Source organism: Vipera berus (assembly GCF_964194415.1).
Source record: "Vipera berus genome assembly, chromosome: 14".
Lineage (NCBI taxonomy): Eukaryota > Metazoa > Chordata > Lepidosauria > Squamata > Viperidae > Vipera > Vipera berus.
In genome coordinates, this window is record NC_138217.1 from 8,097,978 (window position 1) to 8,118,306 (window position 20,329).

The 20,329-nt window shown below is 44.0% G+C and overlaps 1 protein-coding gene across 1 annotated transcript in view; it reads left to right on the forward strand.

The window, feature by feature from the left end:
* The first annotated feature begins 6,733 nt into the window (after positions 1 to 6,733).
* The window catches only part of GNB1L (G protein subunit beta 1 like), a 43,204-nt gene continuing 29,608 nt past the window's right edge, over positions 6,734 to 20,329 (forward strand). Inside the window, exons 1-3 of the mRNA XM_081339350.1 lie at positions 6,734 to 6,777; positions 18,307 to 18,360; positions 19,466 to 19,605. Of these exons, the coding sequence (XP_081195476.1) occupies positions 19,490 to 19,605 (116 nt within the window). The 5' untranslated portion in view covers positions 6,734 to 6,777; positions 18,307 to 18,360; positions 19,466 to 19,489. The remainder of the gene's footprint in view (positions 6,778 to 18,306; positions 18,361 to 19,465; positions 19,606 to 20,329) is intronic.

Below are 20,329 nucleotides of genomic sequence, written 5' to 3' on the forward strand. Positions count from 1 at the left end.
ATAAAGGAGACTATTTGTAGCTCAGGGTTGAAATGAGGGGTCCTTGGTGCTCTCTGAGCTGGGTGCTTTTCTTGCAGACGTTTCATGACCCAAACTAGGTAACATCATCAATGCTAAAAGGGATTTATGGAGAGGAGAGGGAGGGGGGAAGGAAGGAAGGAAGGAAGGAAGGAAGGAAGGAAGGAAGGAAGGAAGGAAGGACTATGAGGTTCTAGGTACCCTCTGAGCTTGTTTTCTTGCAGACGTTTCATGACCCAAACTAGGTATCATCATCAATGCTAAAAGGGATTTATGGAGAGGAGGGGGGGAGGAAGGAGGGAAGGAAGGAAGGAAGGAAGGAAGGAAGGAAGGAAGGAAGGAAGGAAGGAAGGAAGGACTATGAGGTTCTAGGTACCCTCTGAGCTTGTTTTCTTGCAGACGTTTCATGACCCAAACTAGGTAACATCATCAGTGCTAGGAGGGAGTGGGGTTTGCACTGATGATGTTACCTAGTTGGGTCAAGAAACATCTTCAAGAAAGCAGCCAAGCTCAGAGAGCACCAAAGACCCCACGCTTCCTCTTCTCCCTCCTCCTCCTCCTCCTCTTCCTCAATGACCCCAGAACACTGCAACCGTCATAAATATGAGCCAGATGACAAGCATTTGAATTTTGATCGCCACAGAGATGCTGCAACGGTTGTATGTATGAAAAATGGTCCTAGGTCACTTTTTTCCAGTCCCGTTGTAACTTTGAACAGTCACCAAATGAACGGTTGTAGACGGAGCACTACCTGTAAAGCCAAAGCAGTAGAAAAAAAAAAGAATACTGCAGCTTACAAGGATGTGTGTGACGTCTGTACCCTTTCAAAAGACTCTGCAGGATAAGGGCCCTTGTTTCAAATCTAACCCAAGCTGCCTTTGACCATGATTCAAGTGAAGAAATAGGATCTTGCTCTTCTCGGGAATTAAGCTGTGGTTTTGGAAAGTGAAAAGAAGTAAATACGGTACCTGAATCAGGGGTTTTGGACTCATTTTAAAACCAGTGATGGATTTGCTACTAGCTCAAACTTTTTTAATTTAGAGTTCAGTGTACCCTTTCATTTCACAAACCCAGCAACGGCATACAGAAGAAAACTCCCACGTCCCTTCTCAAATATTTTCGTCCTTTTATGATGATGGCCTTGGCCAGACTGCTGATAGTTTTGTCTACATTTTCCCTTCTCCCGTTAGGATATCAGAAACTCCTTCGGCATGTGCCGAGATTCCACCGTAAAGGTCAAGCCACCTGCCTCTCCTCAGTCGTAAATCAAGGGCCTCAGTCTGCCGTAAATCTCATCACCGTGACTTGAGGAGCTGTCCTTCCAACCAGCCGTTCGGGCTTATGGTTCTCATGCTGTGGCTGCAAAAATCAGCCAGGAAAATAGATAGATAGATAGATAGATAGATAGATAGATAGATAGATAGATAGATAGATAGATAGAGATAGAGAGAGATAGATATATAGTTTCAAACTCAGCATTTTGAAAAGATTAATATCCTAAATTTGAGAGAGATAGGCGGTTAAGAAATATGAGACAGACAGACAGACAGGATAGAGATAGATAGATAGATAGATAGATAGATAGATAGATAGATAGATAGATAGATAGATAGATAGATAGATAGATAGACAGACATAGATGATAGAGATAGATATAGATATAGAAATAGAAATAGATTAATAGATGATAGATATTAAGATGATAGACAATGGATAGATGGAGAGAAATTGATATATGGATAGATAGACAGAGAGAGATGATAAAGATGGATAGAGATGGATAAATAGAGGGGGGTAGATAGATATGTTTTTCAAACTTAGCAATTTTAAAGATAGGTGGAATTCACCTGCCAAGGAGTTCTGGGAGTAGAAGTCTACCTGTCTTAAAGCATGCTGGGGGATGCTGGGAATGGACGTCAACCCATCTTAAAAGTGGCCAAGTTTGAAAAATTTTGCCTTAAATCATACCAAACTTTGCTTTGGTTGAATGAATCTGCCGTGTGAATGTACCCACTGCGGTTTGAAGGTCCTTGATTGCGCGCTTCCTGCCCTGTGTCAACTGTGGGTTATTCAGCTAAACAGGCCATAATTTGGTGTGGCGGGCAAGTCCTGATAATGGATTGTGGGCAACTGGCTTTGCCAGTTGCCGGCTTGTGAAACATGACCATCACATTCCTCCACCTCTGATCTAACATTTTGGGTGTTGGTTGAAGAGGTTGGAAAATAGGCCAAGCTATTCTCCAAAGCACCAGAAGGCAGGGCAAGGAAGCCATGAATGGAAACTAACCTAGAACTAAGGAGAAATTAACCAGTCGAACAACTTGCCTGCAGAAGTTGTGGGTGCTCCAACCCTGGAGATTTTCAAGAGGAGACTGGACATTCCATTTGTCTGAAATGGTATAGGATTTCCCGCCTGAGCAGGGGGTTGGACTAGAAGACCTCCCAGGTCCCTTCCCACTCAATTATTCTGTTTTAGAGCAATATTCATTTCATGACTCTCCCACTGCTAAATCCCCCCCCTCTCTCTCTCTCTCTTTTTTTTTTTTAACAAACGGTGTGCTGCTTTTTTAGCCAGCGCTCAGGTTTCAAAAATATTCCCCCTCCTGCCTGCCTCTTTCTCCATTGCTTCTGGTCGGGTTTCCAAATACCTGTGCCATTACGGAGCAACACAAATATGCTTGCTGTTTAATTTAGCTTTACCTGAGGAGTGGGCCTGAGCAGAGCTGTCTTAGGCGGGATGTAGCTTTAATCCACACTCTCTAAAGAGGTTTAAGGCACTCCAGTTTCAGCTAATCCAGAAACCCAAACCTTTTGAAACCTTTCACGGGCCACCAGAGCAATAGGCAAAGAGAAGAAGATCCTTCCACGTTAAAATTATATGAAAGGACACAGTGTGCTTTTCGGACTAAAAGCTTTACTCCGTCCCCAATAAAGAAGATTTATTTTGCAGCCAGTCCCGAGGATTTTACTGACAATCTCTTTCTCCGTGACAGTTCACCTGGTCTTTGAGGTGGGCAAAGAAGAGAAGAGGTTGCAAAAAAATGATTTATTTATTTTTTTCTGAAAAAGGGAATCAGGGTGGCAGGAAAAAAAAAAAAAGCAACGACAAACCAACGATGAAGTGAGGCGTCCAGACACTGTGAGCAACATTTTGCCTGCAAGACGGTGTATTTTATCGATTTTATTGATTCTTCCAACTGTTCACAAGATATCGGAGAGGGTTCTTTAGCCACGATTCTTAATACAGGTAGTTCTTACAACCAGAACTGGACCATAAAGTATATCTTTTTTTAAAAAAATCCCATTTATATCCCGCCCTTCTCCGAAGACTCAGGGCGGCTTACAAGTTTAGCAGTAGCCTTCATTCTATGTATATGCCTGCTTATTAGGGCTTTCACACACACACCCCAAGCGGCATTATTACAAAGTCAGCTTAATTGCCCCCAACAATCTGGGTCCTCATTTTACCTTCCTCGGAAGGATGGAAGGCTGAGTCAACCTTGAGCCTGGTGGGACTCGAACCTGCACTAATTGCAGGCAGCTGGTGTTGCCAAACCAAGAGAGTAAAGTGAGTTTTGCCCCATTTTCCAATCGGTTTTAATTTAGTAACCTGGTTCTAAAGTGAATCTGGCTTCTCCACTGGCTTTGCTTGTCGGAAGGTTGCAAAAGAGGATCACATGACCCCTGGAGACTGCAACCATCACAAACATGAGCAGTTTTAACAAAGATTTGAATTTTGATCCTGTGACCACAGGGAAGCTGCAACTGTCCTAAGTGTGAAAAATGGTCATAAGTCACTTTTTCCAGTGCTGTTGTTACTTTGAACAGTCACTGAATGAAATGGTTGTAAGTCGAGAACTATCTGCAATGCTAATTTACAGGTGGGGGGGGAATGGAAAAAAAATGTGACTAGAGATATACTGAAAATCCTGGCAGCAACTGTAAAAATAAAAATATAACTTGGTTGCAAATAATTTACTAAACGTTTTGATCTTACAAACAAGCAAGGCAAATCAACGGAGGAGGCATTGCATGAACGAAAGCAAAAATATGAAATTATTTGCAACAAAGGAGCATGTTTTTGGACGTCGTGGATAACTGGTGCTCTGAATAATATTATTTATTCGGAAATAAATCACTTGTTGGAGGCGAGGAGTTTGAATGAAGTTTTCCAGCTTTGGCTTCTTTCAGAAAGCAGCCAGAGCAGCCACATTGGCTGGGGATGATGGGAGATTGTGGGTCGGCATATTTTGGAGAAGAGCGAGTTAATTGGATTGCAGGTCGAATGCAGGAAATGATAGAAGAAAAGAAGAGGAGGAGGAGGAGGAAGAAGGGACCTTGGAGATCATCTAGTCCAACCCCCTAAACCTGGATGCAAAGCAATCCAAACTCCAAACTTCTTAAGCCTGATGTGTTGGAACTACTGCAATGCCCAGGTTCCACGTTCGTCCAGCAGGTGCATCCCTCTGCATCCGCCTGGGAACATCCTGGACTACAAACCCCATCAGCCTTCAACTGCTTTAAACTACAAGCCCCATAACCCCGGGAGGATACTGTGCATCAACCCTACGCATTTAATTTCAACGGCCGCTGGGTTGATTCACCCATCCCCAGCTAACCCCCAGGGATGGGGACGATGGGAAGTATAGTAGTCTAGCATCACATTGCAGGGCGCCAGGTTGGAGAAGCCCAAGTAGCCCTTCCAGCTAGCGCATGCGCCTTAGAAGGAAAAAAAACCAAAACAAAACCCCGCAGCGCCGGGGAGCCGCCGCTACCACGTGACGCGACTTGCCGCCCTGGGCGCTCCAGCGGCTCGGCGCTCGGCAAGCCAACCTGAGCGCTCTTTCCGTACATTGTACAAGCCTGGCCAGGCGTGGCTGGGCGAGTGCCGGAGGATCGATTCGTCCACGCTTGTTTGCTGGCAGTTTTCAAGGCAGAGGAGAGAGAGAGAGAGAAGCCCAGGTGGGGGGGGGGGCTTGGGGGGAGGAATTGGGGTCTCTTTCCTGGATAAGGGGGTGCATGGAGTCAGCCTTTCGCTGTACATCTAAGGGCTGGGGATAGTGGTGCAACGAGAGGGGATAATACAGTAATTTTAAATCCCCCCCCCTCCCAAAAAAAGATGCATTTTCTGGTATTCAGTGTCTTTAGACCCCTTTTCGCACAAAGCAGGTTTGGAGAGCCGAGTAGCTTTGAAAACTCTTCTTCCTTCCCTTCGTCCCTCCCTTCTTTCTCCCTCCCTCCCCCTCCTTCCTTCCTCCTCCTCTCTTCCCTTCCTTCCTCCCTCCCTCCCTTCTTTCTCCCTCCCTCTCCCTCCCTCTTTCCCCCTCCCTCTTTCTCCTTCCTTTCTCCCTCCTCTCCCTTCTTCCTCTCTCTCCTTCCTTCCTCCCTCCCTCCTCTCTCCCTCCCTCTCCTTCCTTCCTTCCTTCCTCCTCTCTTCCCTCCCTCCCTTCTTTCTCCCTCCCCCTCCTCCTTCCTCCCTCCCCTCCCTTCCCTTTCCCCCTCCCTCTTTCTCCTTCCTTTCTCCCTCCTCTCCCTTCTTCCTCTCTCTCTCCTTCCTTCCTCCCTCCCTCCTCTCTCCCTCCCTCTCCTTCCTTCCTTCCTTCCTCCTCTCTTCCCTCCCTCCTCCTTCCTCCCTCCCCCTCCCTTCCCTTTCCCCCTCCCTCTTTCTCCTTCCTTTCTCCCTCCTCTCCCTTCTCCCTCTCTCTCTCTCCTTCCTTCCTCCCTCCCTCCTCTCTCCCTCCCTCTCCTCCCTTCCTTCCTTCTCTCTTCCCTTCCTCCCTCCCTCCCTTCTTCCTCCCTCCCTCTCCTTCCTTCCTTTCTCCTCTCTTCCCTCCCTCCCTCCCTTCTTTCTCCCTCCCTCTCCTTCCTTCCTCCCTCCTCCTTTCTCCCTACCCCTTCCGTTTCCCCCTCCCTCCCTTCCCCTCCCTCCCTCCTCTCTCCCACCTCCCTTCTTTCTCTCCTTCCTTCTTCCCTTCCTTCCTTCCTTTCCTTCCTTCCTCCCTCCCTCTTCCCCTCTTCTTCTGTCCCTCTCACTCCTCCCTCCCTTCACTTCTCCGTTCCTCTCTCCTTCCTTCCTCCCTCCCTCGCTCCCTTGCCAGATAGCTTCAGGTCCTAATAGCAGAACTAACCTTTTTTCACCAATGTAAGAAGCTTGGCAGAGTTTAATGCAACCAAAATGTTTTCCCAACCACATTCAGACAAACGATAATATTGGTAATTTGTACCCAGTTCGCTGATGTGTTTTGCAGACTGTGTTGCAGACCTGAAATTTGCTACAGGGACCCCTGGTTAAAATTCCTTTTGGATCATCTGCGATTGTGTTTGAATTCTAACTCCTCTGAACCGATTCCCTTTGCGACTGGTTTTAGGACTTGTTCTGATGCTCTGCAGGCTCTCCTGTGCCCTCCTTGGCCCTTTGGGTACCTTCCCTTGTGTTTCGGCAAAAGATACCTGCTAAATATTGCAAAGAAGGTTGCAAATACAGGTAGCCCTCGGCTTACGACCGCATTCGAGCCCAAAATGTCTGTTGTTATGTGAGACCTTTGTTAAGTGAGTTTTGCCCCATTTTGCAACTTTTCCTGCCACCCTTGTTAAATGAATCCCTGCCGTTGATAAGTTAGTAAGACGGCTGTTAAGACAATCTGGTTTTCCCGTAGACCTATGCTTGTCAGAAGCTCGCAAAAGGCGATCCAATGACCTTGGGACACAGCGACGGTCGTTGCCAAGCCTCTGACTCATGATGGGGATGCTACGAAAGTCGTAAGTGTGAAAGATTAGGGGGCTGGAGGCTAAAACATATAGGGAACGGTTGCTGGAATTGGGTATGTGTAGTTTAATGAAGAGAAGGGTGAGAGGTGACATGATAGCAGTGTTCCAATATCTCAGGGGCTGCCCCAAAGAAGAGGGAGTCAAGCTATTCTCCAAAGCGCCCAAAGGCAGGACAAGAAGCAACGGATGGACACTAGTCAAGGAGAGAAGCAACCTAGAACTAAGGAGAAACTTCCTGACAGTTAGAACAATTAACCAGTGGAACAACCTGCCTCCAGAGGTGGTGAATGCTCCAACACTGGAGGCTTTTAAGAAGAGACTGGACAGCCATTTGCCTGAAATGGTATAGGGTTTCCTGCCTGAGCAGGGGGTTGGACTAGATGACCTCCAAGGTCCCTTCCAACTTTATATTATTATTATTATTATTATTATTATTATTATTATTATTATTATTATTATTATTATTATTATTATTATTATTATTATTATTATTATTATTATTATTATTATTATTATGGCTCGTAAGTCACTTTTTTCAGGGCTGTGGTAACTTTGAATGGTTACTAAATGAACTGTGGTTAAGTCAAGGGACTACCTATATTAACAAGCCGGAAGTTGCCGTCTTGCTGAAACGTTCTGCCTTGCTGAAGTAGAGGAATTATTTTATTATCTTTTTTTTTCTCCCCTGTGTGAAAAGCCCTAACAGACTCAGAAGTGCCAGATGCATCTACCAGCGATAGCTGAAGGCTGCATTTCCTCTCAGTCTTCAACACTACTTAGGAGATATTTGTAATAGGATCACACAGATGCATTCCAGGGCAAATCCCTTTGAGGGATTCCCAGTGTAGCAGAACCACCAAAATACCTTAAAAAGTTGAGTCCTTGAACTCCAGCCAAGTCTCATAAAGACGTAATTCATCCATAAGCTTGCAAGAGGCCCTCCTCTCCCTACGCACACACTTTGACCACCAAAGTGACGATTGCTTCTGAGGCAATTAACCATGTGTGTAAAATAACTACCTTATCTGGAAGGAAAACAGTGCTTTTCCACATCAAAAATGCAAATGAGTAAGTTTTCCTTTCTCTATTATTTCCCCCCCCCAAAGGAGTGAAGCTGCTAGAGAATTAAGCGTTGGGGGGAGAATTCTGGCACCTAGAGGAGCCATAGAGTGGGAGGTGGGGGCGGGGCTGAGATTGATGTTGAGTACCTTGATGAGAGATGAAGGTGGTGATTTTTAAGAATTAGCAGCATAAAGGTTGGGTTAGAACTGGAGTGATTTGAGTTCCATACTCCCATTTGGGCATGAAGTATGTTGGATGTCCTTGGATCAGGTAGACCGGTCTGATCTGGTTCCTGGAGTAGACGTATGGTCTGGTCTGGTTCTTGGACCACATGTATGGGCTGGGCTGGTTCTTGGGCCTGATCTATGGGCTGGGCTGGTTCTTGGACCACATGTATGGTCTGTTCTGGTTCTTGGGCCTGATCTATGGACTGGTCTGGTTCTTAGACCAGATCTATGGTCTGTTCTGGTTCTTGGGCCTGATCTATGGGCTGGGCTGGTTCCTGGGCCTGATCTATGGTCTGTTCTGGTTCTTGGGCCTGATCTATGGACTAGTCTGGTTCTTGGACCAGATCTATGGTCTGTTCTGGTTCTTGGGCCTGATCTATGGGCTGGGCTGGTTCTTGGGCCTGATCTATGGGCTGGGCTGGTTCTTGGACCACATGTATGGTGTGAGCTGGTTCCTGGACCAGATGTACAGATTGGTCTAGTCTGCACTGCTAGTGGTTGCAAAGATGCAGTAGGGGTTTGAGGGGTGGTGGTGGTGAAACAGTGTGAATTGTGATGCTACTTAGTTGGCTCATGAAATGTCTGCAAGAAACAACCAAGCTCAGAGACCACCAACGACCCTTCATTTGAAACTTTTAACTATGCTTTGATTGAATTGGTATTTCTCAGTAACAGTAACAATATTTCATCCTTTCCATCATTAAAAATAATCTTTAAGAACAAAGCCATGACAGTAACCAGTCTTTGATAATTACTGAAATAATGAAACATACCACCGTGACACAACAAACTTTTGATTATGCATAATTGTTTATCATGATTATTATTTTTGATGCCAATGATATCCCATAGCCAACAGATGGCACTCGAGATGGTGAATTAGAGTCTTAGACCTGGTTGTTTTAGTCATGGTTGGTTGACACCAAAACAATAATCACACTTGGCTAGCTTCGCACAAAGAGCGACCCCATCCTATGCAAACATCTATTTGTGTAGAGTTCCAGAAAAAGAAATCCCTAGAGTACAGATAGTCCTCAACTTATGACTACGATTGAGGCCAAGATTTTGGTTGCCAAGCAAGACATTTTACAACCTTTCTTGCAAACCCTGCAGTCGTTAAGTTGGTAACACGGCTCTTAATGAATCTTGACTTTGCTTGTCAGAAGGTCGCAAAAAGGGGATCATGGGATGTTGGGACCCTGCAGTCGTCGTAAAGACGAGTCAGTTGCCAAGCATCCGAATTTTGATCGCGTGACCCTGGGGCTGCTGTAACAGTTGTGTGAAAAACGGTCACAAGTCCCTTCCAACTGCAAATGGACTGGACAATTACAAAGACTGCTTGTAATTGACGGCGGATGCAAAGATAGCTTCATTAAAACGACACAATACTTTCCATTTGATTTTCAACCGCCGCGTTGATTATTTTGGTTGCAAGCCTTGATCCCTGCCAACGTTATTCTTGTACAAAACGCTTTGTTTGTGTACGTGTGTGTGTGTGTGTTTTCTTAGCTGGAATACAATACCAAGGTGAATTTTGTGGTTTTCTGCTCCTGTTGCATAACGTGGGTGTGGATGTGAATATTTCCCTGGAATTCCCGCACTAGGGATCCGTATCTTTTGAAGCCGGTGATGATGCTACAATTACTACCTGAATCTTTTTCAAAGGCGGATACAGAGAGCATATTCAATGAAATTGAAGGTCGCCTGGGCCTGGGAAGCGTTGAAAGATACCCCCACCATGATACTCTTTCTGATTTAATAATGCCAATGAGAAGCTGGCCCTTTGTAATAATTAGGAGTAATTACGGAAGAGGTGTTGACAGATGGGCTAAGAAGAAACAAACTGCCTTTATCCCGTAGCTTAGAGTCAGATTACTGGGACTGCCTTTATCTGTTTCTCAGAAAATAGACACTTCAATCAAAGGCGAGCAGAGTTCCTGACAATATTCAGGATTTGGGGATGGAGCTATGAAATAAGTCTTTGATTCAGGAACGACGCCATTAATCCCCCTTTTCGACAACGGTCCCATCTTGCGGTTGTGTGCGTTTTTGTGTTGTTTTTTTTAAAGTTTGAATTACAGATGGAGAATCTGATTTGGAATTTTTGGGAGGCCGCTCCTTTCTTCCCTGGTGACAATAGACGTTCCTGTCCCTTCTCAGCCTTGTTTGTGGCCGACATTGCAAAGGGTGGTGGTGGTGGAAGGTTGTGTTGAGAACTTTGGTGTGTTTGCAATAGTGACGAATATCTGTAGCTCGGATGGAGGATGAGGGTGAAGATCTGTTCTCCCAGCTTCTCAAATCATTCTTCCTAAACTCGGGACAGCCACAAAGGGACCCACACGCAACTTTCCCCTGTTTCACCCCAGTATACTTGATGCATTCTTTAATTTTTTTCCCAACAAGGTTGGGCCTTCCCTTGACAATAGTCCTGGAATAGCCAAGTCCCATGGCTATAAGCATAATTGTCAAGTAAAGCAAATGTTCCAGAACATTGTGTTATTGCCCAAAAACTGCACAGGGACCAAGAGTTCAACATAAGGAATCCTTTTTCTAGTTCTATGCTGGTCTATGGCCATAATAAAGAGTTGGGTTGGGTTGGGTTGAGTTGAGTTGAGTTGCATTGATTATGTTGGGTTGGACTGAGTTGAGTTGAGTTGAGTTGCATTGATTAGGTTGGGTTGGACTGAGTTGAGTTGAGTTGCATTGATTAGATTGGGTTGGACTGAGTTGAGTTGAGTTGCATTGATTAGGTTGGGTTGGACTGAGTTGAGTTGAGTTGCATTGATTGGGTTGGGTTGGATTGAGTTGAGTTGGGCAGGGTTGAGTTGGGTTGAGTTAATCTAGTTAGCTCTTGCTTATTTGCAACTTTTTAATGACATAGTTGCCTGGAGTGTGATCATCTTGATGTAAAATATGTTCTCATTTGAAGTTTTGAAATGCTTTTTTAAGGCATGCTTCAATTTAAGGTGGTGTGGAATGTCTGTCGTGTATCATGTTCAGTCGCCTCAGGGAGAGGAAAGGAAAGTAACAGAACAGACAAATAAAAAAATGAAGTGTTGAAATTCGCTGACTTGGGTTGTTGTGCAACTGAACTGCAATCAGCTTACCATTTTTCTGGTGGGATGCCAGAAAAATTCTATAAACGTAGACCAAGGCTACATTAATTAAAGGGTAATTAGAAAGGAATAAATCGAGTAATCGGGGGGGGGGGAAAGTTTGTCATGAGAAAAATATTTGTCTAAGATTAATTAAGTTTCAGAGGAAGAGTAGCTTCAAATTGCTGAAAATTACGGAGCCTTTAATTGCAGCTCAGCCCTAATTAATTTCAGATATTGTAACAACTTGACGCATAACAAGGCCTGTCATTTCCCCTTGGTTGGCACAAAGAAAGCCAGCCAGGGGATCCACCTCTTCTCTCAAGGGAGTTTATTTCAGGAAAACGTCTGCTAAAATGACTGGAAGGTGTTTAATTAAACCTTTGCTGTCTAAAGATATTAGCTAGATCTCACTGTTGGATAGAGGAGGCTTCTTCCTAATATATTTTCATTCTTAATTAAGGGGGGGGAGGGGTTTGAGCTTCCTGATTTCTAGCTGAGAGATGACTGCATGGCTGAATGGGTAAAGCTTTTGTTTTTTGTTTTTCTAAATCACTTTTTCAAGGTTTGTTGGCTTGTCAATTTTCGGCTCGATTGCCGTGTTTCTCAAGGGGGGCCATGCAAAATCCTTCTTCCTAAACTTGGACAGCCACAAAGGGACCCACACACAATTTCTCCCTGTTTCACCCCAGTATACTCGATGCGTTCTTTAATTTATTTTTTCCCCTTTCCCAAAATTTGAGTTGGTTTCCAAATGTTTCGTTACCAGGCTAGGTGGCACCTTCAACGCTGCTGGAGATGTTACTTAGCCTGCTAATGAAATGTTTGGGAACCAACCCACAAGTTCGGAGGATGGACCTCCACCCTCAACACTGTGTGTCTTTCGTAGCGTGGGGGGGGGAATGACCCAGCTGCTGGCCACTTGGGGAACATGAGAACTTGCGTGTTAGAAGAATGCTAGCGGCAAGGGTCACACAGAAACGCAAACCACAATTATTCATTTAGAGGGGGAAAATTAGGATGCAAGCATTCATTTTAGCCTCCAATGTAGTTCCCCTTACATCAGGGGTCTTCAAACGTGGCCCTTTTATGACATCTGGACTTCAACTCCCGGAATTCCTCACCCCAGGATACTTGATGCATTCTTTAATTTTTTTTCCCCAACGAGGTTGGGCCTTCCCTTGACAATAGTCCTGGGATTACGAGCCCCAAATTTCCATGGCGAGACAGATGTTAAGTGAATTTTGCCCCATTTTATGACTTTTCTTGCCTGGTGTTAAGGGATCCATTGCCATTGTTAAGTTAGCAACAGGGTTTATTAAGTGAAACAGGATTCCCCATGGAATCGACTCGTTGATAGGTTGCAAAAGGGGATCGCTCGGCCCAGGGACGCTGCATCCGTCATAAATATGAACCAGTTGATAAGTCACATGGCTTTGGGGACGTTGCAACTTGAACATTGGGTGCTATCTAACAAAATGAAATTCAGTAGTGAAAAAAAGTAAGGTTCTACATTTAGGCAAGAAAATCCCAAATGCACAGGTAATAGTATAGGGCGGTGCCTGGGTCAGTAGCAGCAACTGTGAGAGGGATCTTGGGAGTCCCAGTGGATAATCAAATATGAGCCACAGTGTGTGCTGCAGCCGCCAAAAAAGCCAACACACTGCTAGGCTGCATTAACGGAGAGATAGTATCAATATCATGTGAAGTGTTAATACCACTTTACAAGGCCTTGGTAAGGCCACACTTGGAATGCTGCATCCAGTTTTGGTCACCACGATGCAAAAAAAAAAAAGATGTTGAGACTCTAGAAAGAGTGCAGAGAAGAGCAACAAAGTTGAACAGGGGACTGGGAGCTAAAACCTATAAGGAACGGTTACCAGAGGATTGGAAAATTGCTGATATGCTTCCCATCTTCAAAAAAAGGGAGGGGGAAAGAAAACAGACCCAGGAAACTACAGACCAATCAGCCTAACATCAATACCTGGGAAGATACTGGGGAAAAAATAATCCAAAAACAGATCTGTGAACATCTAGAAAAAAATTTGTCTGGAATGGGATAGGGTTTCCTGCCTGACCAGGGGGTTGGACTAGAAGACCTCAAAGGTCCCTTCCAACTCTTCTCTTTTCTTGTCTCCTCTCCTTTCCTCCTTCTATTCTATTCTATTCTATTCTATTCTATTCTATTCTATTCTATTCTATTCTATTCTATTCTATTCTATTCTATTCTACTCTACTCTACTCTACTCTACTCTACTCTACTGTTCTATTCTATTCTATTCTATTCTATTCTATTCTATTCTATTCTATTCTATTCTATTCTATTCTATTCTATTCTATTCTATTCTATTCCATTCCATTTTCTTTTCTATTCTATTCTATTCTATTCTATTCTATTCTATTCTATTCTATTCTATTCTATTCTATTCTATTCTATTCTACTCTACTCTACTCTACTCTACTCTACTCTACTCTACTGTTCTATTCTATTGCATTCCATTCCATTTTCTATTCCTATTCTATTCCTATTCTATTCTATTCTACTCTACTCTACTCTACTCTACTCTACTCTACTCTACTCTACTGTTCTATTCTATTCCATTCCATTCCATTCCATTCCATTCCATTTTCTATTCTGTTCTGTTCTGTTCTGTTCTATTCTAATTCCTTATTTCTATTCTATTCTACTCTACTCTACTCTACTCTACTCTCTACTGTTCTATTCTATTCCTATTCTATTCTATTCTATTCTATTCTATTCTATTCTATTCTATTCTATTCTATTCTATTCTATTCTATTCTATTCTATTCTATTCTTCATTATTCTCTTCTATTTCTATTTCTATTTCTATTTCTATTTCTATTCTACTCTACTCTAGTCTACTCTACTCTACTCTACTCTGTTAAATTATAAGTACCGGTAGTAGCCATCACGGGTTTGTTAAAAACAGATCATGCCCAACCAATCTTATTTCATTCTGGGACAGAGGTGACTACATATACATTCTCTTGGTTGCAAACCAGAGATAATGTGGTCATCTCTGTTTTCCTAAGTCTGATCCTCCTGTCCCAGACATATATATATGCCCGACTTCCCTTAAGCTGAGGTGCCTTTTTTGGGAACTGGAGAGAAAGAGGAGGGCAAACAAAAGTTTCTGGTGTTGATTTCAGTTGCGTGCTTGTGTTTTATCGGAGGAATTTACGGCTTGGTGTAATAGGACAGCTGTCTGTTCCTCTTCTTTTTTTTTCTTTTTTTTTTTTTTCTTTTTGCAAAGTTGAGCCGGTGGTGCACTGCAGAGGAACGTCTCTTTGGCTTCAGCTGTTTTTTTCATGCTTCATTTTAATGTTTAATGTGTTTTACAGCGAAGGCTTTAAAGACTTTTTTCCCTTCCCCTCAATTCTTTCTGCCTTTACATCACCGTTTTTTTCCCCCCCCTGAATATGTTCTATGTTTTTGCCCAGCCTTTGAAAAGTTAATTTGTTTTATTCCTGGGCTGGCGGTGTGTGTGTGTGTGTCCCACACAGCTGAGAACTGAAGGCAACTGTGTCCGATGGTTGGAAAGGGGGGGGGGTGGAGAGAGAGAAAAAAACACACACCCACCACTTTTGACACCTTGAGAATATTAGAATGATGAATGTTTATGTTACTCTATGGGTTGTTCATATTGATTAATAGCTCTCTCTCTTTTTTTTTCTTCCCGTGACTCGTCTATATAAATGGCAATGAGATCCATATGCTTCGCTTGGCCGTCCTAAAAATAATTACCATCGCTCTTAGTTTTGCCCCCTTTTTTTTTTTGCTGAATATGGGTTTTCGTGTGGAAAATGGTTCTAGCAAAAGTTCACGACGCCCAGATGGAAGCATTTGGAAACGAGCCTCAAGGCGCTAAGCTCAGATTCCAGGGTTTTTCTGGAAGTTACACTCCAGGCAGCAGAAGTTTTACTTATAGGGCATTATTTCCTCCAAGGAAAATACTCTTGACTTTGGGGTTATGCCAATGGCGGCGGCGGCGCGAGGGAGGGGGCGTTGCGTTTAGCAAGAAAGAAGCAGTTAATGAAAGTCACTTTAAAAGTGCTACTAAAGTTTTAATCTCCTTCTGTTTAAAGAATGGATAGGGCACCACTCAGAGCTCCAGCTCTTTCTCGGCTACATGCGTTTGGGTGTGGTTTATTCCTGCAAACACTGTGAGCTGTCGCATCGTGCTTGGGCAAACGGTGGTTAGAACGAATCATTGCCTCTCTGTCACAGGCTGTGTGGTGTGGGTGTTTGCGTGTCTGTACCGTGTGCGTATGTGTGGGGTTCTTGGTGCTCTCTGAGCTTCGTTGCTTTGCTTGGTTGGTAAGGCACTGATGTTGTTGCCTAGTTGGGTCATGAAACATCTGCAAGGAAACAACCAAATTCAGAGAGCACCAAATACCCCACAGTCATGGTCCTCCTCTTCCTCTTCCTCCTGTGTCGCCTCCTCCTTCCTCCTCCTCTCAGCAAACCCCACTCCCTTTTAGCACTGATGTTGTTACCTAGTTGGGTCATGAAACATCTGCAAAGAAACAACCAAATTCAGAGAGCACCAAAGACCCATAGTCACCTTCCTCCTCTTCTCCGCAAACCCCACTAGTACTGATGATGTTGCCTAGTTGGGTCATGAAACGTCTGCAAGAAAACAACCAAATTCAGAGAGCACCAAATACCCCACAGTCATGGTCCTCCTCTTCCTCTTCCTCCTGTGTCGCCTCCTCCTCCCTCCTCCTCTCAGCAAACCCCACTCCCTTTTAGCACTGATGTTGTTACCTAGTTGGGTCATGAAACATCTGCAAAGAAACAACCAAATTCAGAGAGCACCAAAGACTCATAGTCATCGTCCTCTTTCTCCTCCTCCTCCTTCCTCCTTCCTCCTCCACTCACAATCCCCACTCCCTTCTAACGCTGATGATGTTACCTAGTTGGGTCATGAAACGTCTGCAAGGAAACAACCAAATTCAGAGAGTACCAAAGACCCATAGTCACCTTCCTCCTCTTCTCCGCAAACCCCACTAGTACTGATGTTGTTACCTAGTTGGGTCATGAAACATCTGCAAGGAAACAACCAAATTCAGAGAGCACCAAACAGCCCACAGTCATCGTCGTCCTCCTCCTCTTTCTTCCTCCTTCCTTCTACTCTTCGTAACCGCCCCACACACACACACTCCCTTCTAGCACTGATGGTGAGCAACAGAAAATTTGGCCTCAATTGTGGTCAAAAGTCAGGGACTACCCGTATCTGATCAGTAGCACATCTGAATGGGTGGAATAACTATAGAAACACACCTGCTGGTCTTGTGGGTTAGCTAGACGCAAGGCGAAAGATTTATTCCTATCACCTCTCTCTTTGGATGGTGTTTAAAGTGGGTAGAAAAAGTAATGTATTTTTAGTCTGGGCTTTGGACGTTTTTTTGCTTATCACGGGAAGCAGGAGAATGGGAAAGTGCACGATACGATACACGCAGTTTTGTTTTTATTTCAAATGTGAGACTGAAATGCAAGTGACAGGACTGGGAACGCGAGAGTTGCCAAATTCTGCTGGAATTTTTCCTGTGGGAATCGGGGAATGTTTGTAAAACTCCGGGAGGTAGGGATTATTGTTGTTGTTGTTGTTCTTATTCAAGAGGTGACCCTCTCTGACACCTGCATATTTTGAGGGGATCTGATGAATTAGAAAACGAACGTTTTGGGGGACCCCGGGTTGAAATAACGAGCGCTGGAATTTGGAACAACGTCAGAAAGATTTAAAAAAAGCTACACTTAGTTGGGAGACAATCAGCGTACGACTGAAACACTTCTATTTTTCCTGCTGAGGTTTCCAAATTCCAGAAGTGAATTTTACTCCTGGTTGGCTACTAGAATGCATTAGATCTGCATGGTTTGAAGGTTACTTGGAAAGTTAGGGAGAATTAGGGGCTCTTATCACACGGTATGTTAGTGAGATCTATGGTTGATGAAATGACCAGCTTGCAACCCACCTTAGTTTTACTGCATCCGTGAAAGCATATTGTAAACGAGCCCTTATTTCAATCAATCAGAATAGATTTGGAAGGGACCTCCGAGGTCTTCTAGTCCAACCCCCTGCTCTGGCTAGAGACCCTATCCAATTTCAGACAAGAGGCTGTCCAGTCTCTTCTTAAAAAACCTCCAGTGATGGAGCACCCACGACTTCCAGTGGCAAGCCATTCCACCGGTTAATTTTTTAAAAAAAATTCCATTTATATCCCGCCCTTCTCCGAAGACTCAGGGCGGCTTACAAGCTTAGCAGTAGCCTTCATTCTATGTATATGCCTGCTTATTAGGGCTTTCGCCCCCCCAAGCGGCATTATTACAAAGTCAGCTTAATTGCCCCCAACAATCTGGGTCCTCATTTTACCTACCTCGGAAGGATGGAAGGCTGAGTCAACCTTGAGCCTGGTGGGACTCGAACCTGCACTAATTGCAGGCAGCTGGTGTTACTTAAGGAGGCATTAGCCCACTGCTCCACCAAGGCTTTTCCTCACTGTTAGGAAGTTTCTCCTTAATTCCAGGTTGCTTCTCTCCTTTTCCATCCATCGTTTCTTGTCCTTGCTTTGGAAAATAAGTTGACACACACACACCGCCCCTCTTCTTTGTGGCAGCCCCTCAAATATTGGGATAGTGCTACCATGTCACTCCTAGTCCTTCTTTTCTGTAGACTGGCCATAACTTGTAACCGTTCTTCCTGTGTTTTAGTCTCGAGGCCTTTAATCACCTGAATTGGTCTTCTCTGCTGCACTTTTCCCAAAGTCTCAACGTCTTTGGAGAAAGTATAGAGAAAAGCAGCTAAGATGATTTAACCAGACCGATATGATGGACGTTGGTAACTCCCTTTTCCTCTGCCAAGCACCTTAGATAACACCTTTGTAAAAACACGCACTCATCACATCTTATTCCGTGCCAGCTAAAGGAGCCTTTCCAAATTCATACAACCACGAGTCTTATCCTTCCATCAGCAAAAACGTCAGTCAATTATTTTGGGGAAGGAAGAACAAGCGTGATTAAATTTTCCCCTGATCCTTTCAGATTGCCTTTAGGGTGACTCTGGTTTGTTTTATCGTTCTGCTTAGCTTGGGAAATATCTTTTTTTTTCTTCTAGAATTGCTGCTTTTGCTTCCTGGATAATTCCTCGTGGCATGTTTCTGAATTACCGGTAAGTCGGGGCATTTGGAAGATCTTGAGAAGTTTGGGCATTGTTCTCGATGGAGCTTAGAGACATCTCGAGAATTTTGTAGCAAGAACGAAGTCGCACCGAGAAGATTCCCTCAGGGAATTGAAAGTAACCCAAAGCAAATCAATCTTGTAGACAATTCATCAGCATTGACAGCTGACATTTGAAAAGCTAACAACCCCAAGGGTGACATCAAAGAACGTTGGTGGAGGAGTTGCCTTCGTGCCTTGCATTGCAAACAACTTGCAAACAACGGACCAGCTTGTAAAATTTGTTTCTTAGTAAGCATCTGGATGGAGTCGAGAAATGCAATCTGTTAAAATTAAAAGCTCCTGGCTAATGGTTGATCTCGCCCATCCAAGGTAACTCAGATTTCTCAGTCTGATTCAGACGTCAGCTAGAGCTAGACCTCGTTTGCTTTTTTTTTTTTGACCGTTCAAAGTTACGACAGCCATAGAACGGGTGCTTTCCGGGCCCTAAAGCACCCTCCATAGTTCTCGTAAATAGTGATGCCCCCTCCCCCTACTGGTGGGGTGGGCCACAGCATGCCACAGTCACGTGACCATGGTTCACCATGTTTCTGGGGGATAATTTCCAGCCTATTTCACAGTTGCCGGCAGACCATTGAAACGAACGCTTTTCCTTAAAGACCATCGTGCAATATATATATATATATATATATATATATATATATATATATATATATATATATATATATATATATATATATATATATATATATATATATATATATATATATATATATATATATATATATATATATTGGAAAACTACTTTTGATGACATGAGTGTTTCGTCTTACGACTGCAATGACTTACGACGGCAGTTGTAGGCTCAGATACGGTCGCAACTTGAGGACTGCCTGTAGTGTGCTTTTCAGCCTGTGCAAACCTGTGCATTTTGGAAGCAATGCAAACGTACGTTGGGAGGCTTTTAACCGTTGCCCGATAAGATTTTTCTTTCTTTTTTCAAGTTTGATTTATCGCAAGGCGACTGAGCGGTGAAGACATCCGGCAGCCTGGTTGAACCAGACTGTCTTTCCATCTTCGTTTCTTCTGTTTTTCAGGAGCTGCTAATTGGCTGCGTCACGATGGCTCTTCCTGTGCCAGACCCGGTCTACGTTTTACGAGGAACAGACGGTGGCATTAATACATTGTGTTTTCAGTGCTCAAACGCAGATCCAGATTTTCCCATTCTTTACTCAGGGTGAGTAAAGAAAGATAAGATAAGATAACCTTTATTATCATTTTTTACTGTGGGCACAACGGCAAATGTCTTCAAAGTGGAACGCATACATGACACACACCTGACCATACTATATGTCTGCAAATACAAATTTGTATTTGTCTGCAAATACAAATACAACGTGGTGGCGCCATGGCTCAGTGGTTAAAGACACCGAGCTTCTCAGTTGGAGAGCTGAGAGGCTGGGTTCAAGATCCCAGCTCGATGCAACGGGGTGAGCTCGTGTTCCCTGCTCCAACTCCTGTCAGCCTAGCAGTTCGAAAGCAGGCAAATGTGTCAGAGCACGTACAGTGTTATTGCGCTGAGATAATCCAGGAGTAAACACAGGAAACAGTGGTTTGTAACTAAATGGTGGTTTATATTACACTACCTCCAATATACACTGGGAACAAAATACATACACATGGTGAAACCAGCAATTACAGCAGGAAACGGACAAGAGAAAAGCCTTCCCTTTTATACTCAGGCTCTTAAAGGCACAGACACAGATCCTGCGGAGTCATTCCTATTATTCCTGTCATCCACCTTTTGTTTCATTACATCACTACCTTAGCCTTTAAGTCAGGGGTAGGCAACCTTGGCTCTTTTGTGACTCGTGGACTTCAACTCCCAGAATTCCTGAGCCAGCCATGCTGAGGGGAAAGGGGGAGGTTTCCAAGCTGAGCCATGCTGGCTCAGGAATTCT